At 47.0% G+C, this 26,097-nt stretch overlaps 1 protein-coding gene across 1 annotated transcript in view; it reads left to right on the plus strand.

Annotated features, from left to right (window-relative positions):
* The window catches only part of ATP8A2 (ATPase phospholipid transporting 8A2), a 526,430-nt gene that overhangs the window by 376,110 nt on the left and 124,223 nt on the right, over nt 1–26,097 (plus strand). The window contains exons 29-33 of the mRNA XM_082859361.1: nt 2,367–2,489; nt 4,454–4,532; nt 22,246–22,307; nt 22,972–23,028; nt 24,621–24,728. Of these exons, the coding sequence (XP_082715487.1) occupies nt 2,367–2,489; nt 4,454–4,532; nt 22,246–22,307; nt 22,972–23,028; nt 24,621–24,728 (429 nt within the window). The remainder of the gene's footprint in view (nt 1–2,366; nt 2,490–4,453; nt 4,533–22,245; nt 22,308–22,971; nt 23,029–24,620; nt 24,729–26,097) is intronic.

The raw sequence follows: 26,097 nt of genomic DNA on the forward strand, positions 1-26,097 counted from the left end.
AATACATGGATTTTTTTTACCCTTACAGACCTGCTTTTGGGAACCTTTCACATAGAAATAAAAGATAAAGGATAGATGTTACAATGTGTTCTAGGTGTTTATTACATGATGTTTGTGGCAGTGAAGAGCTAGAAATAACATGAATGCCTGTCCATAGGTGATGGTTGAAAAACTATGATCCATCCACGCTATGAAATATTATGTGAGCATGAAAAAGGCTGCTTCGGGGTCAAACCCAGGGTACCCGGGGACTTCCCGTGGTGTATTGTTTAATGAGAAAAATAAGATGAAGAAAATGTGTTTGATGTCTTGCTTCTGTAAACAAATAATGATCCCGAGCAGTGTGTGTGTAGAGGGGGAAGGGGCATGCTACAAGCTGGGTGGTTGTTAGCCTGGGGATGTGATGGGGGAGAGGATTTGAAGTGGGAGGAAGGAGGAAGTAAGTGAAAAAAGGAAAAGAAAAAATAAAGCTGGCTGTGTAAAGAGTATGCAGATAGCTTCTTTAACCAAACAGTGAGGGCGAGTTTATATACTGAGTGTGCAGAGCTTTTGAGATGCTGTGGGGTGCTCTGCTCTAGCGTTTGTTATTGTGAGATGTGAATGCCACCACTCTGGATCTTGTTCTCCCTGAAATCTGTAGAACATTGACAGCCCAGGGCTGTTTTCCTCTACGCTCCCGGGTGAAGATGGAGCTGCTGGTGAGTTTTACGGGCCTCACCCCACCGCAGCTCTCGTTGCTTTATCCCAACAGACTTGGAAAAGGCTGACTCCTCTGGTCGGATGTTCAGGCTCCTGGGAACTGGCGTGCAATCAGAACTCTCGTAGAGACACACATCCAGTTCCCACGGCCCTGAGAGCCCGCTGGGCTCGTGGGTCCAGATTTGCTTGATGCTGATGCAGAGTAGGGAGCGACCCGTGCACACACCCAAGGAGAAGGTGGTCCTCGGGTCTGCCGCACCGCCTGGGCTGGATGACGTGCTTGTACCAACCGTCTTCTTCAGCTATGTCACACGCTATAGAGGACAGGTGAAGGTAACAGTCTTAGGAAGCACCCTCCAAGGGACTTCCCTGGTGGTGCAGTGGTTAAGAATCCTCCTGCCAATGCAGGGGACATGGGTTCGAGCCCTGGCCCGGGAAGATCCCACATGCCGCGGAGCAACGAAGCCCGTGCGCCACAACTACTGAGCCTGCGCTCTGGAGCCTGTGAGCCGCAACTGCTGAGCCCACGTGCCACAACTACTGAGCCCACGTGCCACAACTACTGAGCCCATGTGCTGCAACTGTTGAAGCCTGCATGTGTAGAGCCCGTGCTCCGCAACAAGTGAAGCCACTGCAATGAGAAGCCCACACACCGCAACAAAGAGTAGCCCCCGCTCGTCACAACTAGAGAAAGCCTGCGCACAGCAACGAAGACCCAATGCGGCCAAAAATAAATAAATAAATTTATTTTTTTCAAAAAAGGGAAGTACCCTCTGCCCAAGAGCTCGTCATCCTGGGAGGTCATTCTGTCTCCATCCCAGCCTTGTCTTGTGCCGTGTCCCTAGCTAACTGCCGTCCTGAACGTCCTAGAGCTTCCCCACAAACGTGTGTCCGTGTTTGTGCCTCAGAGTTTGTGACGGGTGCTCCTTTCATGGCGGTGCTTCCCTCTGCATCCCTCCCACCAAATCCTGCAGGTCCAGTACCTTACAGTGCAGAAGCTGTTTAGTCCAAGCATCCTTCCTTGACTCCCCCTCTCCTCTCCCCCAGGAGTGATTTTGCAGAGTGCTGTGTTTTAAGTTTGTTCTATGCCTGTTGCCAGCTGCCCCGTCCCCAGCTCTGCAGCAGACAGAGTTCCTAGCAGTCAGGGACCTGCTTCCTTGCCTCTTCCTCCTCCTGCTTCTAAATCTCTCTTTCCCTGGGGATTATCACAATACCTGGCCCATCATGCATTCCCCTTAAAAGTCCATCGAATGAATACGTGGGTGAAGTACATAGTGCTTCCTGAAATGTGAGTGTAAAATCAGGATGGAAAGTTGCACCCCAGCACTCACAGGAAAACACTGCCGCGCTGCACAGAGCTCACCACGGTAGGATTCTAAGTCACAGCTCGTCTGCAGAGGAGGGCAGTTGTTCCTGGAACAGACTTCTTGGCTAATCAGATACTTAGGATGTCGTTTTTAGCCTTCAGTATATTCATTTGATGCCGATTAGGCAACAGTTTAAAATGGTCTTTCGTTCGTTTGTCGGGAGGGTGTCCGGGGAGTCGTGAATCACTGAACCTCAGGTTGGGACTCAGTCGAGAGTTAAGTCATCGTCGCGTAGACCTGAACCACCGGAACCGTGGGAGTGGAAGGGCCTCTGGTGATGGCGCACTGTTGTCTACGCAGATTTTCACGGCGCTGCCCCCCTTCACTCTGGGCATCTTCGAGAGGTCATGTAGCCAGGAGAGCATGCTGAGGTTCCCGCAGCTCTACAAGATCACCCAGAACGCCGAGGGCTTCAACACCAAGGTAAGCCACGCATGCACAGGGCCCCTCGGAAGGCACAGGTGCTGTGTCCTGTCCCTCAGCGCTGGTACCTGCTCAGAGGGGGCGTCTGAAGGGAGGAGAGGCCCCGGGTCTCTCCCGGTATCGCAAGCATGGTGAATTCAAGCTGCCACATCGGGAAGGAAGCGTCCGTCCCTTCCTGTTCAGTAACGCCTTCTTCTTCCCTATGTGGGCCCCCATGACCATGTGGCCAGCGGCCCGCACGCCCCAGGACCTGTAGGATCCAATCGTCCCCCACCCCATAGAGCCCTGTCGCCTGGCACGGCCCTCCCTCCATCACTGCCTGGTTCTCAGGGACAGGAAAATGTCCCTTTAGCCAGTGAGCAAAGTTGGCCAGAGGTGAACACAGGAATCGAGTCAGGCGTGGGTATTATTTTCAGTCTGGTGGATCAGGAAAGAGAAAACATCTAGACAGACATGGAGTAGGCAGTCCTGAGATGAGCCTGGCTTAGGTGTTACAGGGGTCCCGCCATCAGGAGCGGCTAAGGAGTCTGGTGTGTCACTGACCCGCCAGCCACAGCTAGGAGGGCAGAGGTGAGGGCCCCCGGCTGGGAGGGGAAGTAGGTACCCGGCTGGGTTGGGAGGCAAAGATGCCCACATGCCTGCATCGCCGTGTTTCCGTCTCCGGTGTTTGTGCAGGAGGGGAGTTGGAGGCTGGAACAGAGGCTCGATGCCCAGCTCAGTTAAGACACCACGTGCCGGTTGTGTGTGTGATTAGCCTGCGTGGACACCCACCAAGGCTTTAGGGAGGATGCCACGGGCGTCCTCGGTAGAGAGCAGTCTCTGAAGGCTTCGTTTTGAGCCGGGTGTCGTGCTTGTCTTCCTTCAGGGCTGCCTTCTGTTTGGGAAAGTGTAACAGGCATGTCCACATCTGGAAAAAACACAAGGGGATACTGCTGGTTCTAGTGTGTTCCATGCACAAGGAGACGGGGCTGACTAATGATATCGGTCCTTGTTCACCGTGGCTCTGTCAATGGGAAATATGGCCTGTTTATTCCACATTGTTCACGTAAATCGTTACAACAGAGTTTGAATTCAAAGGCCACGTAAGGGGAGCGGTAGGGAGGGGACCCACTGGAAAGGGAGCCGAGCTGAGGATGCTCGGAGACTGACCTGCAAGCATTTTGAAGATCTGGGGGTGGGGGGACAGGGGGCATACAGAGAGCAGGGAGAAGATAGGGAAAAAATGAGCATTTAAAATAGGAAAATCCCACTGTCTTACAATTTCTCATTATTTTCTGTTGTCCCATCACTACTTAAGATCCAACTATATATTTATGACAATTCCCAGAACAATTTGGAGATTTTTAAATAAATTCAATCTGGCTTTAGTAATTCTGTCATCTCAGAGTTAAAAAGATGAATGAAATGCATTTATGAAACTCTAAGTTAGAAGAAACTAAACTTCGTGTTCTTTCGTTTGACCTTTCAGGTGTTAAAGAGAATTTTTAAATGTGTATGATATTCATCTAAATCCTAAAAACTGAAAAACTGTATGGGAGGGATTTTCAGGGGTAAAACGAAAGAGTGAGCATGCTGTGTAGGAATTTACATTTTAAATGTTTTTCATGCTTTCAGAAGTACGGCTTCAGTCTCTTAATTAACAGTTTGACCCAATACCCTTTCTCTGGATGACTGTAAAATGTGGTCTTTCTTTCCGTTCTAAAGGAAATGCATCGTCATTTAGTTTTTGGATGTGGATAGATTGTATGTTGTCCTGTTTATACGTGAATATCTCTTTAGGTCTTTGTACTGGAGTAATATTATCTGGAGATAGCCCAGTCATCTGTATGTAAAAAATTGGGGTTTTTTCCGCCTTCTGGAGCTGGACATCGTAGCCAGCATTCCTGACAATGAGGGGCTTGTTGAGCTACACAGAGTTCAAGAGTGTGGGCAGCTCCTGACTCCCCTGGTTTGTTTTCCCTTAGGTTTTCTGGGGTCACTGCATCAACGCCTTGGTCCACTCCCTCATCCTCTTCTGGTTTCCCATGAAAGCGCTGGAGCACGGTAGGTAATGGCTTCGAGATCCAACTCTCAGCGGGTAGCTTTGCAGCCCCTCAGCGCCAGTTGTTCACAATTTTCTTCCCCAGTTCTGCAGACCCAGAGATCACAGGAACAAATTTCAAAAGAAAAACATAGGAAACATCTGATGGGCTTATTACTAGCTTGTAGGTTTCACCCATTCTGGCTCGGAGAACCCATTTTTCTTTCCAGTTGCCTGGAGAGTTTAAATACTAGGAATTCTAAACTTTATTTTTAATAACCATTTGAGTCAAGGATCTTGAAGAAAAGCACTGTCCTATAATGAAACATCGATGCCTCTTGTGCACCAATTTGAAATTTTCTGTTAATTACTTGGGCTTTCGTTTTCCAAGCCTGACGTACCTCTATGCCAAATAACTCAAATCTCGTGAGAGTTTTATCTTATGCCCAGTTCTCCGAAAGTCTCCTTTCCTTGATGTACGCTTTTCAAGCAAACGTTTAAAGCTTGCTGGAGGACTGATTCTCCCTGTTGGTTTCAGTCTTCCCTAAGCTGAAGGAGGGGTGTATTTGTTCATACTTCTTAATACATCCAAAATGTGACCTCTTAAAGAGACATACCTTTTATTAGTCTCAAAAAGTGAAAATGTGTCACAAGAATGCTACTTTTTACCCCTCTCAAATCATAATAATACCCCTGGGGAAAATCACTCCAAACGTTGACTAGACAAGGCCTTTCATTGTATAGAGAACCAACAAATAGGAAGTTTCCAAGCTTCTTTGTTTCTGTCAGTGTTTTTCTGTGTTTCAAATGGACATGATTCATCCTTACTGACGTGCTTTAACCTGTCAAATGCATGCCCAACAAGTGTGTTATATACCCTGTGACCTTTTCTCTCAGTTTCATCCGATGCCCTTTTCCTTCAAGGGTCCCTAAGTCTCTAAATCAGAAAATACAGTTTTCTGCTTCCAGCCCCACCCCCAAAGGGGCATTCTAGTGGAATCGTTCTCTTTGAATGATAAAGCTTTCCTGTGGTTCATCTTCACTAACAGTAGATTTAATTTCTTTTGAAATGGTTTTGTGAGTAAGGGCTCACAAAGATAAGAGTGTTGACTGTGGTTCGTTTTAGAAGCTCTGACAGTTTGGTGATAAAGCAGCCGTCATTGTATCAGGCTGGGCTGGGACTGGGAGGTAGTGTGTCTTGTGTGTCTCGTGAGCACAAGAACAGGTTTGGCAGGTGATCTCTCGGCCAGGAGCCCAACCTTTCGTCCTTAGGAAGAGACAGGCCCCCCACGCTCTTATCTCGGCATAGACTTTGTCCCTAAATGTGCAGTGCTTGCCTTTGGACTCACAGAAGTTTGGCGCGATGGTCATTCACTCGCCTGCTTCAGAAGGAGCTAGCAGGGCCTGTTTTCAGCAAAGACGATGGTTTTCTGATCCCGAGTCATGAATATGCGCTTTGAGATTGTGGTTTGTAGTTTAGGTTGGGATCATTATTGTTCGCCTAGATTCCATCATGTAAATCCATTCGTTCTCCTAACGTGGTCTGTATTTGAAAGGGGATAGACTCCAAACGGTTACTAATTTACCTAAGAGATATCACCAGGTGAATTTCAAGTTGGTTTCTGTCACCCTTACCTGCTTCCCTCAGATTAGCAATTGGCCAAGCAACCGAAAGAATGATTTTTTTTCCATCTTTAAAATCATCATCACCATCATGGTCAGCGTCATTATTTCATCATATGCCTTCAGCACAGAGGTTTTCTTTTGGTTGTGTTGTAAACGGTAACCTTTTTTTTTTTTTTTTTTTTTTTGCGGTACACGGGCCTCTCACTGCCGTGGCCTCTCCCGTTGCGGAGCACAGGCTCAGCGGCCATGGCTCACGGGCCCAGCCGCTCCGCGGCATGTGGGATCCTCCCAGACCGGGGCACGAACCCGCGTCCCCTGCATCAGCAGGCGGACTCTCAACCACTGCGCCACCAGGGAAGCCCAACAGTAACCTTTTGAGTGAAACTGTTGAAGGTGAAATAAATAGCAAACGTTAAGCGTATTTAGCAAAGCACAACCGGAGGCCGGTTGGTGTTCTTGGTCACTAGTTGATGTCCTCTAACAAGTGGAATGACTATGTTAGGATGAATTTCTAAATTCTCACTATTAATAGACAGCGAAATGATGATTGTTCCTTAGCGCTGTTCATTCATGTGGTCCTTATGTCTGAGACACTGTGGTAGGTTCTGAGGGTGGTGGGTAAATGAGTCAATGCGGGTCTCACCCTTCAAGGAGTTTGCCGTCTGGTAAGTTAGCGGGTAGTTCTCTCGCGAGGCGGAAAATCATTCTCAAGTAAAATACAGGTAAAGTGCTCTCGGACTGTAGAGGGCTGAGAGAGAGAGACGCCTTTCAGGTGGGATGATTCATGGCTCGTTCGAGGAGATGATGTGTAGCCTTAGCCTGAAAGTCCAGGCAAAGGGAGATGTGGAGGGTTAGAGGAAGAGGCAAACGAAGGAGAGCGATTCTAGACAGATGTGGAGAGCTTGAGAAGGTCATCCCTTCCAGGGTGGGAGGCAGGGCAAAGTTGGAGAAGGCAGGTGAAAGCTGGGTTGCCGAGGGCTTGGAATGCGATGTTGAGAAATCGGGACTTGCTTTGGAGGCAGTGAACAGTCAGTAGAGTTTCGATCAAGGCAAGTATTGTGATCAGAGCAGTTTGGGGGAAATGAATCCATCGTATCTCGTTAAGGTGAATGGTAGGAGGCGAGCTGGTGGCAAGAATCCTAGTTAGGTTTCCTGATCCAGGGGAGCCCAAGGAGGGTCAGACCCAGGGACTGGGAATGTGTTTAGAGAGGAGGGAGCATGTTTAGAGAAGAACTTGATCAGCAGAATTACCGCAGACCTATGACGTGCCAGGCGCCGAGGGTGCGGTGGACATAAGAGCATGTCTTGGTCTCCGGGGGCTTCCATAAGGTCAGAGCTGGCCATCAGGAATCACACACATAATTGCTTCATGGCCAGTGTGCTGCGTCCTACAGGCTGCAGGGGGAGCTTGTAATACCGGGACACAGCCTAGTCTAGCGGGTCAAGGAAGCATCTTCTCCAAGGAAGTGACACTTGAGTTCTTAAAAGATGAATAGGGGATGATCCAGTAGGGCCGGGAGGTATGGGTAAAGGCGGGGAGAAGAAGCATTCCTGGCTGGGACCACGAGCACACAGGGCTGGTGCTGCCGAGGAGCTGGGAGAGCCCGTGGGCAGTGGCTCCCAATGGGGTGGGGGTCGGAGGGTGGGACTCGGGACCTCGTTCAGCCTCTGGTGAGCGCTTCCAGACACTGAGCATCTCTGGCCCTGGTCGGTGAACCCGCCCACTGTCACCCTTCTCCCTATCCTTGTGCAACTGTGAATCAGAACACGTCTGCACACATTTCCAGCATCCCCTCTGGGTCTGCAGCAGCGTCCCTAGTCGAGCATTCTGGGTGTTAGGTGACAGTCAGATCACCAAAACCCACATGGGGACTTTTTTTAGTGAAGGGTTTAAGGTAGGAGAGTTACACCATGGGACTTGCCTCTGAGGAAGATAAGACAGCCGTGTGGAGAAATACATAAGGTCTGGCAAGAGCGTGGGTTTTGTGTGTTTGTTTCTTCGGGGAGGGGAGGGCAGACGGAAGTCAGAGGTGAAAATCAAGGAAGCTTGCAAGTTTGAGGAGAGCCGGGATACGGCAGCTGATCCGATTACTTACGTGCTGATTGTCCTCTACATAAATGCGCTCCTGTTACACTTTGAATCGCCCCTTAGAAGGATGCATTCACCCTTTTCCCAAAGAAGCGTGACACCAGTTTGAGACAAACTGGGGCACTTTCGGAGTGTGGGGACCCTGATCTCACAGAACAGTGCCTTTGGGCCCCACTCCAGCGTCAAGTCCCGCTGGAAATTGTCCATCAGACACGTGCCACACTCTGAGCCCTGAGGGGCTTTGCTCGACCAGGGGCTGAGGTCTGCAGAGTAGCTCTGTTCCATTGTTTCATGCTCTGTGGACTGTGTCGCGAAGATGGTGGATTGTACCGGGAGATTCTCTCCGGTCTCCATGGAGACAGGCTTAGGTACATGCAGTGCTGGTCACTTCCCAGCATCATGGTTGGGAAGAAACGTTTCTAAGAAGGTGTGAGCCTGTTGTTCATTCCTTAGGAAGCTTCCAAGAATTCTGCCTTGCTTATTTTTGCATGGTTTTGGATAGAATTTTCAAAGCGTTCCTTGGCTGGTGGAGTTGGTGACGATTCATTTCAAGCTTCCAAATACATTTTTCCACTCCAGCAATTCCGTAAATCAGATTTCTTCCAACCATCACAACCTTACACTCACGGCCACGGCTGGCCTGTAGCTCCCACCCTTTGATCTGAAACATGATTTTAGGTTAAAACCAGAGACATCACCTTTGCAGGGACCGAAATTCATCCAGACCTCGGTGTCAGGCCACACTCGGGCTTTCCATGGGTGTACCCAGTCTGCATATTTGAGCAACCCTCCTTGAAGTGGAATGTGGTTATTGGCAAAAGGACGTAAAATCCGTTTTGATTTAAAAAAAGGAAATTTTCAGATTTTTCTTGATGAAATTTAAGAGGGAGGTGATGGGAATATACTTACCAGCAGAGAAAAATTCCCGAAAAAAAATTGTTCTTGACTCCTCACAGTGCACACTCTGGAAACCATTCCCTCCTCTTTCTAGGAGAAGAAATACCCTGTGGGTACTTTGAAATACCATGTGGATAATTATTGGCACTAATTAAGCAACAGGGTCTCTGAACATTCTTGGAGAAGGCTGTTTTATACTTTTTGGTAAATGTGCTACTGTAAGACGAGGCATGTTTTATAAACTGAAATAATAGTGCACGTGTATAAAATGAGATGTAGGGTACTTCTCTCTGCCTGTGCCATTACTGGGTCATTTAAGCTTGAATTATTTATGACCTATGCCTATTACTGTAAACTTGGTTATTTTATATCATGTCAGTTTCACGTTCAGCTGAGTTGGGGCATGACTGCCGTTGTTCCCCGAGATTGCAACTTCTTAAAATCAATGACTCATTCATTGAAAAAGAAAAGATAAGTGAGTGTGTCCTCTGTGCAGGTCAGTATTGGTAGATGGTAGTGCACATAACAGGCAAGTTCCCTGCCCTCGTGGAGCTTACACTGGACAAGGCAGGACTGAACAAAAAGTGTAGCGAGAGGACAGTCAAGGTCAAATGGAGTGCATACCAAGGACCACTAACCTGGTTCCAGCTTTAAGGATTGCCCCCCAGAGGACGTGACAGCATAGTTGAAGGATGAGCAGGAACAAGCTCGGAAAAGAGTAGGGGGGAGGGGTTTCAGGCTACGGGAACGAGCATGGGGGAGAGGGTGCGACTCCTAGTCAGAGAAGACCCCTGTGGCTGGAGGATGGGGGAGCAAGGGACGGTCAAGGATGGAGACCGAGGAGTCAGACCATTTCCAGCCTGTTGGGACAAGGGAGCCTTTCGTAGTATGAGTTTACTGGGAGCCATTGATGGGTTATAAGCAGAGAACCACGTATCTGATGAACTTTGGTGGCACCACACCGGCCGGGATGTTTGTTGGCGTCCGGCTGGTTGGCTGTCGTGTGGTCTTGTGTCGTGACCGTGTCAGAGAAGAGGATGGATCTGAGGGCTGCTTAGGAGGTAGAACTGGAAGGATCTGATGTTGTATCCATGAGTGCTTCCCTAGTCTGCCTGGTTGTAGGAGAATCTGCTCTTCTGTCACAAAACTTACCCGTAAAATACTATATTTTAAAGCATTTTAAAGGAAGGTACGGGAAACAATAGCCGGTGTTTTCTTCCCGTTGCAAAGTCAGTGACCATACTGTCTACCCATTGTAAGATATAAGGTAAATGAAGGCGATCCAGGGACGAGCATTCAATGCTAAATGGGACAGAAGAGGGGAGTAGTAACTCCACGTGGGCTCTGCATCTGGGAAAGCCACGGAGAGGACAGGGTAGTGTGAACAGTCACAGAATCCTGAAGCACATACATGAAGTGAATGGGACTTGCTCTCTAAAAACGAGAAAGACAGAACACTCTAGAAGCTTCTTGGAATTATACAAATGAAACTATAGCTAGCGTATAAATCTGAATCACTAGTTGCTAACCCAGTCACTGGAGCACATTCAAAACCCAATTTCCAAATTCAGAATGTCTTCTTCTGTTCTGGTTACCCTTAAACAGGGTGAACGAGTAACGTCAAGTCCGCCTCATGTGCCTACAGCACTGTTGTTTGGAAACACAGAATGGGGCAGAAGGGCCGTGGCTTTCATGCACTCAAATGTCTCTTACGTTTCAGTGTCTCTCTTAATAAACTCTGAGCTACATATATTTTAAACAGTTGGGTTTGATGTAATGTTGTAAGAAGCGTGAGTCAGAGTTCCCAGATTTCACCCACGTAGCTTCTATGGGGAAGTTGAATCGAGGTGTATTAAGGTGGGAATAGCTGCTACACAAGCAGCCCCCAAATATCAGGGCCGTAGTCCGGTAAAGGCTTATTTCTGCCTCGTGTACTGATCAAACGGAGAAGTGCATCGTACATGGGTGTATTGACTATATGTTCTTATTTTCTGCATCTGTGATGCCCTGATAGTTGGGCCCATGATCCTGGAGAGACTGTGCTCCCAGGGTTGGCTAATTCCTAGGGAGAGCAAACAACTGTCCCACAGGCACGCCTTTGCTTCCCAGCCAACCATTCCGGCTCCCACACCCCCAGCCATCTCTGTACCTCACTCTCTCACACCAGGCCAATATCCCCTGCCCTAAGTCACCCCCGGGCCAGGTACCACATAACTAGGGATCGACCTAAAACCCAGAGACTGTTGAAATAGTTCACACTATCCGATCCTGAGCTTAAACAGTGTACCTACCCTGCTTCAGTCCATTTTGTCCCGGGAAAACCCCACTAGAGGCTCTGGGCCATGCTCTCCCCTCCTGCCTCCGGACTGACCCTGGTGCTTTCCCTTGGCCCTGCCTGACACCCCATGCAACTGTTTCTAGGGATCCGTGAGTATAAACTCCTTCCTTCACGATCATCACGTCCACGTCTGTGTGTCTTTCGACACCTGATTACAACAAGCCCTAGTTATTCTCAATACAGTGGCGCTCCATCTGTGCGGGGCCCCTGAGTTCACCCTCAGCCTTCGCGTGGGGATGGGAGAGAGCAGGAGAAGGACGGCTTGCTCTCAACCTCCCCCTGGCAGGAAGCGATCCATCACTTCTGCTCACGTCTGATTGGCAAGAGCTAGTCCTGGGGCCCCACCCAGGTACGAAGAGCCGTGGAATGTCGTTAGACTATGCTCCCGGGAATTAAAAAAAGAGTCCGTGCCTACGAGGTGGCTGTTTGACATTGGCAGGCGATCGAGTGCACTTTCCATCATTTTTACTTCCTTTTTCAAGTCTATTTTTAGTAAACAAGAGTGAAAAAAGAGATTGAAATCTGAGTTTCATACCCTTAACTTTATCCAGCAGAAATGTCAGTAAAGAGGAGAAAATCCAGCAAAAGGCTTATATAACCAGGAACTTAACCCAGTGCTGGTTATGAATGTAATTATAATCACTAACACTTGTATAAACTCTACCTTTTAGAAACTCTTTCCAATAGCTTATACCGCTCTTTACCAAGAAAGGAAAAAATAACGTTTCTCTTTGTGAATACATAGTGTTGGAAGCAGAAAGAATTGTTTCAGTTGTAGTACAGACAGTACAGACATTGGAGCGGGATTAAGTCTAAGCTTATTTGGAAATTAGCTACTTGAAACTTGGACGACGTTTTCACTCTTGATATTCATCTAATAGTAGCTGGTTGGCATCATACCTCCTCTGAGCCTCTGGAGTCTGAAGAGGCCCCAAGGGTGAGACGGGGGGAATGGAGAGCCGGATTAATATGCTGGAATCAGGCCTGCTCTGAACGAGTGCTGCTGAAGCTTCTAGAAGCAAAAAGGGTGGGAGAAGGGAAACAGGAGGAACTTGGTATCTGCTCTGCAGCCAGGATTCTTGGCAGGTGTCCTGACGTGGAGGGAATGGTGCCACCTCCCCTAATTCTCCTGACGGAGTCCTATGTGAGTGAGATACCTGTGTTTTTTTTTTTTAACATAAAGTTTTTTATTTTTTAAAATTTTTTAAATTTTTGGCTGTGTTGGGTCTTTGTTGCTGCACGTGGGCTTTCCTCTGGTTGCCGCGAGCGGGGGCTACTCTTCGTTGCGGTGCGCGGGCTTCTCACTGCGGTGGCTTCTCTTGTTGCGGAGCACGGGCTCTAGGCGCACGGGCTTCGGTAGTTGTGGTGCATGGGCTCAGTAGTTGTGGCGCACGGGCTTACTTGCTCCGCGGCATGTGGGATCTTCCCGGCCCAGGGCTCAAACCCCCGGCCCCTGCCTTGGCAGGCGGATTCTTAACCACTGCGCCACCAGGGAAGCCCTACCTGTGATTTGGAATCCAGGCACTCCACGATTTTTACTGCACTAAAAACACACACATACGTTCACCCCATCTGTTTTCCTGATTATTAAACCCTGTCCTCTCTGGCTGCACAGCACTATGCTATAACTTAGTTTCAGATTTTGCTTTTTGTCAGAGCCCTTTCTGAATACATTTTTGTGGTTTAGCTGGGCCATGATGTAATGTGTTTAATGAGCATTTAATTGAAATGGCATCCTTATAAGATGTCATCAGCCTAGCCCTCTGGAAGCATCTGAGGTAAGTTCCTTTATCATTCTGTTTAGAAAACGAGACATACTTTTGTTACAAACCGTGGGTTTTCCAACAGATATTTTCAGAGAGCTTTTTGCATGCAGCGTTTGGGGTCATCACTACTCACGCGAGGGTTCGTGTGGGTTTGTCCCCACTGTTCACAACAGTCTGTTTTAGTGTCTGCGTTTCTAAACCTCATTTGGCTAAACCTACATCATGTCAGTCCCTGGATCCAGCCAGATTTTGCAAATAATGTAAGTCTGGACGAACAGGCTGGGTCTGAGGGTCCTGAAGCCAAGGCATTGTATCGGCTTCTAAGAGAATGACTGGCTCTCAGGATGCGGCTTCTAGCTCTGGTATTTTGTAGTAATACTTTCGATGTATATGGTCGGCACCATCCTTATATTAGGTTTTACACCACACGTGGCCACAGCTGGTCATTCTAAATGTGACTCAGTGCTTTATCCGCCAAAGCAGTTGGGAAACTTTCTCGCTCGTTCAGGTTCTTTACTCTGTGGAACTCCTTCCCTGGACTTTTGGTCCGGCAACGTTTCAGCTCTCACCTGTGTGGATGTGATCCTCCGCCTGCCAAGGCCTGGCTGATCTCACACGGTTCAGTGAAACGCCGGCGGTGCCGACGCAACAGGCAGCCGGATTCTCCTTCCCTCTGCCGTAGCTCTGCTGAGCCTTCGTGCACTAGCATGAGGTTTCCGTTGGGAAATGCTCAGCATCCTGCCGGTTAACAAAGGTCTGGTGAGATCACCTGTCTCCACCTGCACGTTTGGTGGATCTCTTTTACAGGGACCTTTTTTAGAACCTGGTGTGGTCTGGCCCGTGCTGACCTCACCATTCTGGCCACTGTAGCGCTCCTATCCCACACCCCGCCCCGCCCCGTGCATCTCAAGGTTCTACTCCAGCAGGGCAGGAGTCCACCTCCGTGCCTCTAGGCGGGCCGAGTCCTTTTGTGCCTGAACTGTCCTTCCCCCCCCCCCTCTCTGCCCCCTTCCTCCCAAACATCCCTCTGTACCACCCCATGCTGCTTTGTCTGCAGTAATCTTCCTATCGTTTACATAGATGGTGGATAAGTGTTGTTCTGAAGGCTGGCTTGGGGACCCAATTACTCTTCTTGGCTTGGGGGTTCTTTTTCTCCTATCAAAAAAAAAAAAAATCACTTGAGATTTTAAATATCCAACTAAAATGAAAGCAGCTAAACCACAGGAAAGTTGTTTTCCCGAGTGGAGTGGTGGAATCCTAACAGTACTGTTAAGATTAAACAAAGTGGGAAGAAGTAATTTGTCAGCGACATGCTTCAGGAATAAACTCGACAGTCCAAACAGGCTTTTCCAGCCTGGAATTATCAGCCAAGCTGTATCTTATTAATGCGTTCCTCTGCCAATGATTGTTTAGGACTTCAGATCTTTTCTTCAGGAGGAGGTTATTGGCAAATCTTAACAAGGAATGATGCCCGCAGGTATTTGCCTCTAAAACAGTTGAAATATAACCTTTAAGAGAAGACTGTATTCCGTGGGAATTTCCCCAACAGGGTGGGCAAAGCAATGACTTGTGACTTGTTTAGTGGATGCTATCTTTTCCGAGGCTCTTGACGTGTCCCAGAATCTCAAGTTAGTTTGGGAGTTTCTCCTCCAAGGAATAAATTATTCCCAGGTGGTATTAGTTTCGACTGGGACAGGAGATGCTCTTTCCTAAGCAGAAAGCTAAAATGCAGTGTTGAGTTATCCTTCCAAAATGATGAGCTGAAATAGTAGGGTGATCCTGCTTCAGTAAAAGTTATCTGAGGTGCATTCCGATTGGTTCAAGTGCAGACATATTATGTAATGCCAGTAGCACTTTACTGTCATGGCAAGGTAGAAATTCATGCATTATAAAATTCTAGAAGCTGCGGTTGGAAGATGTCCCTGGGTTTCACTGTCTGTTCCTTCTGTTCATGCCGAATTGCCAGCATGGTGGTCCATGGTCTTAAGTGTCTCCATGGAGATGTTCTCTTCACCAGTGAGCTCTCAGTCCCAGAGGTAATCACAGGGTTTACCCACTTGAAAGGCCATCAAGCGATGGCAGTCGCATCCCTTTGTGCCAAGGCCTCACCCTGTTTCTCTGCTGATGGTGTGAATTGTGAGGTCCCACCACACTCTCCTCCTCGGCCTGACCACAGAGGAGGGGGTTCCCTTCATTAGTCACCCCTTTTTTTTTAAAAATAAATTTATTCATTTATTTATTTTTGTCTGCATAGGGTCCTTGTTGCTGCGCGCGGGCTTTCTCTAGTTGCGGTGTGCGGGCTTCTCATTGCGGTGGCTTCTCTTGTTGCGGAGCACAGGCTCTAGGCACGCGGGCTTCAGTAGTTGTGGCTCGCGAGCTCAGTAGTTGTGGCTTGCAGGCTCTAGAGCACAGGCTCAGTAGTTGTGGCACATGGGCTCAGTAGTTGTGGTTTGCGGGCTCTAGAGCGCAAGCTCAGTAGTTGTGGCGTGCGGGCTTCGTTGCTCTGCGGCATGTGGGATCTTCCCGGACCAGGGCTCGAGCCTGTGTCCCCTGCATCGGCAGGCGGGTTCTTAACCACTGCGCCACCAGGGAAGCCCCTCATTAACCACTCTTACTTTGGGGTATATTCTCTCTACTTATTCCAGCTCCTCTGTTTTCTTTCCTCTAATGCTGTGATTCTCAATCCGGGGAATTTTTCCCCCAGGAGACACTGGCATTGTCTGGAGGCGTTTTTGGTTGTCACAACTGGCGTCTAGTGGGGAGAGGCCAGGGGTGCTGCCAGACACTCTGTAATCACAGGACGGTGCCGCCCCCCAGCCCCGCAACTAAGAATTACCTAGAAAAATGTCAGCAGTGCTGAGATGAGCAGCTCCGGACTAATGAACTCAAACTAAAAGGCCAGATCTCAAGGGGCTACTGCTGCTTCCCGCACTTGTGCCCTGGGTGGTACAGAATCTCTGCCGTGTGAGTCTCATTTTCTTTCCACCTATTTCTCTGCTAGAAAGTTCCTCCCTGTTAGGTGTTGGTATTTCAAAAGAGTTCTTAGTCTATTTTTCCCCTTGAAGTTGTCTTCTTTTCTTCTTTGGGGTCCATTTTTCTAACTCAGTTAATGAAGACAATCTTGTATTACAAAGCTTACAGTTTCTCACTAAGCGTGTGACCTTGCATGTCATTTAGCTTCTCTTTGCTGCCCCAGTTGCCTCATCTGAAATATGCAGGCCATAATACCATTTCATAGCATTGTTAGAGCATTCAAGAAGTACTTACTCACGTAGGTAAAGTGCTTAGAACAGAGCCTGTCTTATACTTAGTAACATATGTTATCTATTTTCCATGTAGAATTAACAATGTCTAACAGTTTTTTGTTCACTATTTGCATATCCTTAAAATATGAAACACGTTCTAAGCCCTCCATATTTAGACAAATGCTTTGTATATTTAATTTCTTTTAGTACATGAATCAACCAGCATTTGAAATATTACTATCAAAAGGAAATTCACAAGTTGTCAAGCCATAATTGTAAACCTTGGTTTTCAGCTTAGTCTCCTAGCCCTTCTAACTCTTTCATCTGACCAGAGTTTTCTCTGGACTCTGTCAGGGCTTCGTGTAGGTAGAACTTCAGGGCCCTCAGATCACTGCTTTTCTCAATGAAAGGGTCTTTTCTTCATTCATGAACACATAGGGTGAGACTGAGGTTAGGAAATCCATCCTGAGCTAAAATGGACAGGACGAAGCTCTGAAGCTCTCAGGTTTCTACCACTGAATCCCTGATTTAGCAGCTAAGAACACGGACCTTAGAATCTTACCATTTTCTACCTAAAAGAACCTTGGTGATAATTCAGTCATCATTGTCTATATCTGATAGAACCACCCCCATTTTGTAGGTGTGGACGCTGAGACCCAGAACCTAAAATGTTAAAATACGAAATCATGGCAAAGCTGGAACAAGAGAGTGGGGCTGAACAAGGTCTTCTAACCCTCATTACTGGGAGTTTTTTCTACTAACCCAGCTCCTTCTCTCCACCTTATTTTTCCAAATATCCTTCTGTCTCTCTTCCTAATAGCACGTGCTTCACTGCTGTCTCTTCTTCCTGTTGTAAATTTCAGACATCGATCGCATGGTACCGAGTTTTCATGGGCCACCCTTTTCATCAGCGTTCCCGCGTTAATATGACCTAGTGAATGATACCACGGTTCACCTCGTTACTCAGACCCCAAACCTCAAAATCTCTGTTGATTCTTCCCATTCTCTCTCACCCCCACCCAGATCAAAAACAAATGCTGTCATCTCTCTGTTCAGAATACGTGCCAAAAGTTGTCACTTCCTTCTGCTTCCAACATACGCGCTGGCCTGCAGTGTCCACCAGAACTTGTGTGATGGTGGAGATGTCCTGCATCCGTGCTCTCCGGGACAGTCGCCGCAAGCCACGTGGCTACCGACTGAGCATCTGAAACGTGGTTATGTGCGGCTGAGGAACTGAATGTTTTTAATAACAGCTTTATTGCTATATAATTTACATACCATACAATTCACCTGATTTGGGGGGCGGGGGTCAAAACCACAATGCTAATGATTTTATAAGGATATTACAATGCGGCCAGGGTTACCAGAGGACGACTTGAGACCCCTTCTGTGCATGTGTCTGGCCGGGACCTCCTCTCGACCACAAGAATGAGGGGGCTGCGTGGGCTGTGCAGTCTCTCATCCAGTGAGGGCTCTTCATCCTGATAGTATTATAGTTTATCTCAAAGGGTCAGCATGAAACCAGCTGCAGCAGGTCACCCCAAAGCCTATCTGTTTCCTACCTGGCGGTGGCGCGCGCTCCACGGTTTTCATGCTGCGGAGTTTCTCGCTCAGGTGCTACAAAGTTTCTGTTTTAGATGCTGTTCCTCTGTGAGTCATGGCCTCATTAAGTGCAGAACAAGGCAGTGGCTTTGCTTTTTGTCTAATGCCTATACATGAAGAGGCTGTCCTTGGGCCCCGCCCTGTCTTGCCTGCCTCACACCCATTTAAATTGTACAGTTCTGTGGTTTTTAATGTATTCACGTGGTTTTGCAGCTATCACCTTAATCAGTGTCCAAGCATTTTCATCACCCCCAAAAGAAACTCCATATCTATCAGCACCCACTCTCCGTTCCCACCCAAACACCCTCAGCTCCTGCAACCACTAATCTACTTGCTGTCTCTATAGATTTGCCTATTGTGGACATTTCACACTGGTAGAGTCATATGATACATGGCCTTTTGTGACTGGCGTCTTTCACTTAGCGTAAGATTTTTCAAGGTTCACCCATGTCGTTCACGTACCAGTACTTTATTCCTCTTAATAGCTCAGTAATACACCCCTGTATGTATAGTCCACATTTCCTCCATTGATGGACTTGTGACTGCTGTGAATGATGCCGCTATCAACATTCATGTATGAGTTTTTGTGTGTTTCATTCGTGATTTTATCTCTCTTGGGTGTGTACCTAGAAGTGGAATTGCTGGGTCATATGGTAACTAGGCATAACGTTGTTTGTTTGCTTTTTAATTTTATTTATTTATTTACTTATTTATGGCTGCATTGGGTGTTTGTTGCTGTGCACGGGCTTTCTCTAGTTGCGGCAAGCGGGGGCTACTCTTCGTTGCGGTGTGCGGGCCTCTCATTGTGGTGTCTTCTCTTGTTGCGGAGCACGGGCTCTAGGCACGTGGGCTTCAGTAGTTGTGGCTCGCGGGCTCAGTAGTTGTGGCTCACGGGCTCTAGAGCACAGGCTCAGTAGTTGTGGTGCAGGCTTCAGTAGTTGTGGCACGTGGGCTCAGTAGTTGTGGCTCACGGGCTCTAGAGCACAGGCTCAGTAGTTGTGGTGCAGACTTCAGTAGTTGTGGCATGTGGGCTCAGTAGTTGTGGCTCGAAGGCTCAGTAGTTGTGGCACACGAGCTCTAGAGCGTAGGCTCAGTAGTTGTGGTGCACAGGCTTAATTGCTTAGCAGCATGTGGGATCTTCCTGGACCAGGGATCGAACCCGTGTCCCCTGCATTGGCAAGCAGATTCTTAACCACTGTGCCACCAGGGAAGTCCCTAGGCATAACCTTTTGAGGAACTGCCTGACAGTTTTACACAATGGCTGCAGCATTTCACTTTTCCACCAGCAGTGTCTGAGGGTCCTAATTTGACCACATCCTCTGCCACCTCTTGTTACTATCTATCTTTTTTATCATAGCCACCCTGGTAGGTGTGAAATGATATCTTGTGGGTTTTGGTTTTGAATTCCCTTGATGTCTAATGACGTTGAGCATCCCTTCATGTACTTGGACATCGGTACCTCTTCTTTGGAAAAATTTCTGTGCAGAGCCCTTTCCCACTTTTAAATTGTGTTGTCTTTTTACCGTTGAGCTGTAAGAGTTGTTTTTGTATTCCGGATACAGGTTCCTGATCAGATAAATATTTGCAAATATTTTCTCCATTCCGGAGGTTTTTGTCTTTTCACTCTCAGGATGGTGTCCTTTGAAGCACAAAAGTTTCTAATTTTGATGAAGTCTGATTGATCTCCTTGTTTCTTTTGTCACGGCGCTTTTGGTGCCAAAGCTAAGAGACCATTGCCAAATCTAAGGCCATAAAGATTTAATCCTGTGTTTTATCCTCGAGCTTTTTGGTTTTCGTTCTATGGTCCATTTTATGTCTACAATTCAGAGGCGTTACATTCAGAATGTTTACAGCCCTCACCAATAATCTATTCCAAAATCTTTTCATCACCCTAAATCGAAACGCTGTACACTTGCTGCAGTAATGCCCCATTCCCCCCTCCTCCCCAATCCCTAGCCGGAACTGAATTTTTTTATTGTATTTTAATTAATTCAAATGTAAACAGCAGCTCGAGGCTACCATATTGGACCCAACTCTGCATGCCACCAGTATCATCCTCCTGGATGGATTGCTCCAATCATTTCCAAACTGGAATTGCATCTGTTATTATTCTGTTCTTGGTCGTCCAGGATCTGTTCTCCCATAAAAGCTGGACTATTCCCTTAAGAACGTAACTCATACTATTTTACTCTCTGGTTTCCTGTCGTAGTTAACAGAGAAATTCAAGCTCCCCACTATGACCTACGTTAATTGGCCCCTTCTTACTGTCTGGGCGCTCTCCCCAGACTCTGCAGCCAGACTGGCCTTTGTGATGGTCTTTGAGCTCATCATTGCTGTCTGTATTCAGACTGTTGGCCAGTCCTCTGCCTGGAACGCTCTAGCCCAGATGTTCACTTAACTCACTCCCTTGAACTATTGCGATCTGCTCAGATGTTGCCTCCTCAAAGAGGTTTTTGCGGGACTCCCTGTCTAGAGTAGCAGCCCCGTCCGTCTCTATTCCATACCTGTCTATTCCATACCTGCTACGTCTTTGTGTGTTTTTGTCTTATCTCCCTCACTGTACTGGGAGCTCCACGGAGACAGGGATCTTGTCTCCCCACTTCCCGCTTTAAAGTAGGCTTTAAATAAATATTTGTCCTGTAAATAAAAGACTAATGTTACCCTTTTCACAGCTATCATCTCTGTTAGAATCAAAGCAATGGTCTCCTGTCTAATCTCAAGTGTTTCTTTATTGAGGCTTTTCTTTAAAAGTGTCGTCTTTATTATTAAAGCAATCTTAGGGCCAGTTACTAAAATGCAAACCCTTACAGTTTTGAATAGCTGTTTGCTAATACATCAACTTGTGGCCTTCTCGAGCTTAACGTAGCCTCTTCTTTACTTTTCTGATCATTGTTTTCCTTCCTTCCTTTTTAATGAAGTCCTGCCTGAGTTTTGATTCTCCCTTCACCATGTCTCCCCTAGGCTTTGAGATTAATCCTTTTGAAGTCAGTGGCCACCCTAGGATAACTGTCACGGTCCCCAGGAGCAATCCCTGGGGTTTAGGCCAATACCTAACGCAGCCCGTGATGTCACTTTGTGGGTTCATCTGTCCTTATCCACAAATTTACTTATCTAGCATTAGCAGAAAGGGCCTGCCCTGTGGCTGGATGCAGGGTCCCACCATTACCAGATTTTCCCTGTGACGGTACTTGATCCTTATGGTGTTTGCGAAACTAAAAGGATCTTGATTCTTTAATAAGAATCAGATTCTTCAACAAACAGTTGGGTAAATTGGTGAGCCCAGATATGTGTGTACAACAGCTACTGGGTTGGAAATTTGAACAGAAAAATCCCTATACACTTGGCCTGTAGGCCACAGATGAGTATAAAAGAGAATAAAAGGGGATCGGCAGTGTCACCCCAAGAAACTATTTCTGATCTTAAAACAGGCTTTGACCCCTCAGGGTACAGACCAGACTTTTCACAGCAGGCTAGCTGACCCAAACTGGACAATTCTCTTAGAGTTCTGCCTTAGTGATTGTTACGTACGCTGTCATAGTCATCCTTACGAAGAAAAAATTGGAAAGCTATAAAATTAAAACTTCGGAATCCTAGTTGTATTGTCTCGCATCTCTCACTGGGTTGTCTGCATTCACCCGTTTATAGACTCCAGAAGTTCACGCAGAAGTTGACAGAGAACACAAGTAGTGAATACTCTTTTCAATTCTCTGAGTTCAGTAATCATGAACTCATTTTGTATCATGTAGCTATCTTCTGCTGTTGGCCTATAATTCCAATTTAGCAAAAATGAAAGACGACTAGTAAATGAACACATGGAAAAGGTCTAATACTGGCACCCACAAAGATAGATTAATATGTTTTTATACTGTTCCTTTTTCTAACTGACAAAAGGGAGATTTGAATCTGTATGAAAATGTAAATTTCCACACAGATCAAGGGTTTGGTTGTTCGGTTTGTTGGAAACCTGGTTTTGTTTGTTTGCTTCACTTGGCAAAAATATAAGGTGAAAAAATGCAGAGTTAGAAAAAGGAGGCATTAGAATCGCAGACAATGCAATTTTCGAAATTCCCTTACATTTTGATCAATGTCTCTAAAGTTCTGTTTTTACATTCTGAATAAAATAGGTTGCAGTGCTCTGCTCTGGAGGGTAATTGTAACCTCTTTGTTTTTCAGATACTGTGCTGGCCAATGGTCATGCCACAGACTATTTATTTGTTGGAAATATCGTTTATACGGTAAGTTTACCTGTTTATTGAATCTTTCTTAGATGGCATGTGTGGGTTTCACCTCTCCCTCTATATAAAGCCTTTGTCATTATGACTTATTTCACATCTTTAAACTATATAGTATAGATTCCTTATCTTGCCTGGCAAAAGGAATGAAGCTACTCTTTTCTATTTCCTACTCTGTCTCCGTATTTCTGTTCGCCATCGGTGTACAGGGAGCCAAGATTTGGCAACACGTAGAGCTCAGAGTGCTTGTGAAATGCTTACCTCGTATTTGAGTGAAGATTATGCAGAGTTAAGATTTCTGGACAGGTGATCAGCAGATTCCCCCATTCTTCAGATGACCGTATCACATGTACTTGGGTGGGGGGGGGGGGGGAAGAAAAACAAAACCAACACCAAGGGAAGGCGATTTCTCCCAAATCTTCCAAGCTAAGAAAAGGGCAAAGTAACTGTTACTTGTGAGAAGTCAGTCACTAAAATGAGGGCTTTTCTTATAAGAACCTGCCTGTAATTTTCCTAAAACTGACCCCCAGAGAATTAGCTACCAAGATAGCACTTTCAAAGTCCAGACGCCACGGAGAAACTGCCTCTGGGGAGGATTTGGGATTTCTTCTGGGAAGTGAAAATAAGTGAGGATAACGCGTTTCCCACATTCCTCTTGCTTTCACAGTATGTCGTCGTTACTGTTTGCCTGAAAGCCGGTTTGGAGACTACAGCTTGGACAAAAGTGAGTTTTCTCCCGAATTATTTCCCTGCCCACTATGGATACTTTTTACGGTGTGGTATCTTTTTAAGCCCCAGGAAAACAGTAAACAATACCTAGCTGCCTTATTTTAAAGTTTGCATGTAAAAATTGTGGTTTGATCTTTATCAGGGCACAGTTGCCACCCAGAGCTCCCTGATGATTCGTTTGCTGAGCACTTAATACAGTTCTAAGCTGTTAACAGTCAGTTCATTTCCAGTGTACGTGTGCATTGTATTAAAAAAAATCACACACACAAAGAAAATACAGAAGGACAGAAAGAGGAAGTTTTAATTTCCATAATTTTACCACCAAGATATAGTTACTGTTAGTATTTCCTGTACAACCTTCCAGACTTTGTTCTCCGTGTAGATTTTTAATAAGACAACGTATTACAAAACACAGAGTCTGGGCTTCCCTTTTGGCGCAGTGGTTAAGAATCTGCCTGCCAGTGCAGGGAACATAGGTTCGATCCCTAGTCTGGGAGGATCCCACATGCTGCGGAGCAACTAAGCCCATGCGCCACAACTGCTGAGCCCGTGCGCCATAACTACTGAAGCCCACACGCCTAGAGCCCGTGCTCCACAACAAGAGAAGCCACCGCACCACAATGAAGAGTAGCCCCTGCTCGCCGCAACTAGAGAAAGCCTGCACGCAGGAACAAAGACCCAACGCAGCCAAAAATAAATAAATTAAAAAAAAAAACTATATATATATATATATATATATATATGTACTTCTACAAGGTCATAGTTCATGATTAAAGAGTATTGAGTTTTATCAATATCCCATCCCTTATTGAATCAGTCCCCAGTTTTGGACATTTTGGTTATTTCCAACTCTTGAGGATTATGGCCAATGTTTCACGTTCATCTCTGCTATTTAAATAGGCTTCTGATTCTGTGCTCATTAATTGGGGGTGGGGTGGGAGGTGAATGTGGAAGCAGAGAATTCGTTGAGAGACAGAGGCAATGAATCCAGGTGAGAGGGGCTGGTGGCTTAGCCTGGGACGTGAGGAGGTGGCGAGCAGTGGTCAGATTTTTTAAGCAGCTGGCAGAGGCTCCTGCTGGATTAGATCATGGAGTGTGGCTGAAAAGAAGTCAAGGATCGACCTAGCAAGAGGACAGAGGAGAAGAAATTCGCAACTCAGCAGATGCTTAGAGTGTTATCGCTAAGGGATATATCCATTCCACATTTTTTAAAAGTTCTTTGGAAAATGAACAGTCAAAGTCTCAAAATAATAAATAAACCCATCTTGTTCGTTTTGTCTGTCCCACGCCCTCTTACCAGAGCAATGATACCTTATTTATTCCGCTCCAAAGTGAACACTGGCGAGGGACAGAAAGGAGCCTGGTAGCACTGTAGGATGTGTCTACAGGATGGTCAGCTGTGGTGGAAAAAGCACTTTCCTCTTCAGGATAGTTTGGGGCCACTAGTCACTTAAACTCTCAACCGGTGTCTAGTAGAAATCTCTCCATAAAGAAAGGTGGCGTGGACCCAGGGCTGCTGCCGCGGCTGGTGCAGGTGGCTACTGGCTCAGCAGAGAACCCTGCCTGAGTGTCTGTTTTCTCCTGTAGTTCAGTCACCTGGCCGTCTGGGGAAGCATGCTCATCTGGTTGGTGTTTTTTGGCATCTACTCAACCATCTGGCCCACCATTCCCATCGCTCCAGATATGAAAGGGCAGGTCAGTGCTGTTAACTGTGGGCTTTCCGTGTCTCTGGACAGGTTGGTGTTGCCAGCTTCCGTCAAGATGTATCAGGTGGGAAACAGACCAAATCAAAGCTCCTGGAAGGGGTTGTCCAGGCCACAGAAACAGCCTTGGAAATTATCACTGTTACGCAAACTGTGGACTTAATGACCTACCGGTGTCCCCATTTCCTTAATGAATTGCCTGTTAATTACAGGTCTCATGTGTGCAGTTCAGGGACTTGGGAAACAGGAGATGTTTTGGGTCATTCATAACCCCATGATTATGCTGATTGTAGTTTCCATGTTGGGTGTTATTATACTTTGATTAGGTGATAATTAGTCACCTGTGAAGGATAGATCTAACCACTCTACTAACCAGATCATTAATTAAGCAGAATATCTCACTGTTCATCTCTTAACTGGAGAGGCTGAGATTGAAGACCTTTACGCTAAAATCTAAAATCCTTTAGATTTTATTTTTTTCGTCTTTTATATTATCTTTGTCCAGTGTTTGAGATGGACCCATCACCACTGACACCCTGGGTCTTAGGATCCCACAGGATCGGGTCTGAAGAGGACCTTGAAAGCCCTGGGTTCCGAATGCCCTCCGTTTACAAATGAAGCTGTAAATTGTGTTTCACAGGGAAATTTTTCAGGGTTTACAAAAGAATATGTGATTGGTAGCAAGGGACACAGAATGTTTATGAAGACGTTGCGTTTTCCTTTTTCTTTACATTTGAACTCCTTTGAGGTCTCTGCGCTGGCGGTCCCTGGCTGGGCGTGTCCCTTTTCACAGGGCAGGCGGTCGTGGGGCGAGGGCAGCATCCCGACTCTAGTGCATTCCCCGGGTTCCCAGGACCCCGAGTCTTCCAAATGGCCAGAAGCCTACTCGCCAGGCCTGCCTGGTTCTCTCCCCGGATCCAGGCCCGGAGCGCACCCTTGGGCCCAAGGACAGCTTACTTTGTAGGGGGGTGATGTGTGCTGGGTCCACTGGAGGATTGCTCTGGGACACGCACCCACGTTTGCATGAGGACGCTTGTACCGTGAGTCAGAACCAAGCGTGGGAAGAGAAGGACTGTGGGCTGGGGGCTTCTGCTGGTTCCTGCCTCAGGACTACGTATTTTAGGGGCAGGCCTGTGCATGGTACATCAGGCCACCATCTTTGCCTCACTTACTCTGCAGAAATGAGCCCAAACTCTGGGCCTCCCCAAGTCTAGATACGTGCCCAGCAGCTGTTCCACGTGAGGTCATGCTGGGTGGGCTGCTTGCCTTTTTTACTTGGTGAATCCGCCGATGTACCCCAGGGTGTCTGGGACCTCCTGAGTGTGGGTGCTGAGCAGACAGATGTGTCCTACAGGGGTGGC

The sequence above is a fragment of the Leucopleurus acutus genome (genome assembly GCF_964270905.1).
Source record: "Leucopleurus acutus genome assembly, chromosome: 18".
Taxonomy (NCBI): domain Eukaryota; kingdom Metazoa; phylum Chordata; class Mammalia; order Artiodactyla; family Delphinidae; genus Leucopleurus; species Leucopleurus acutus.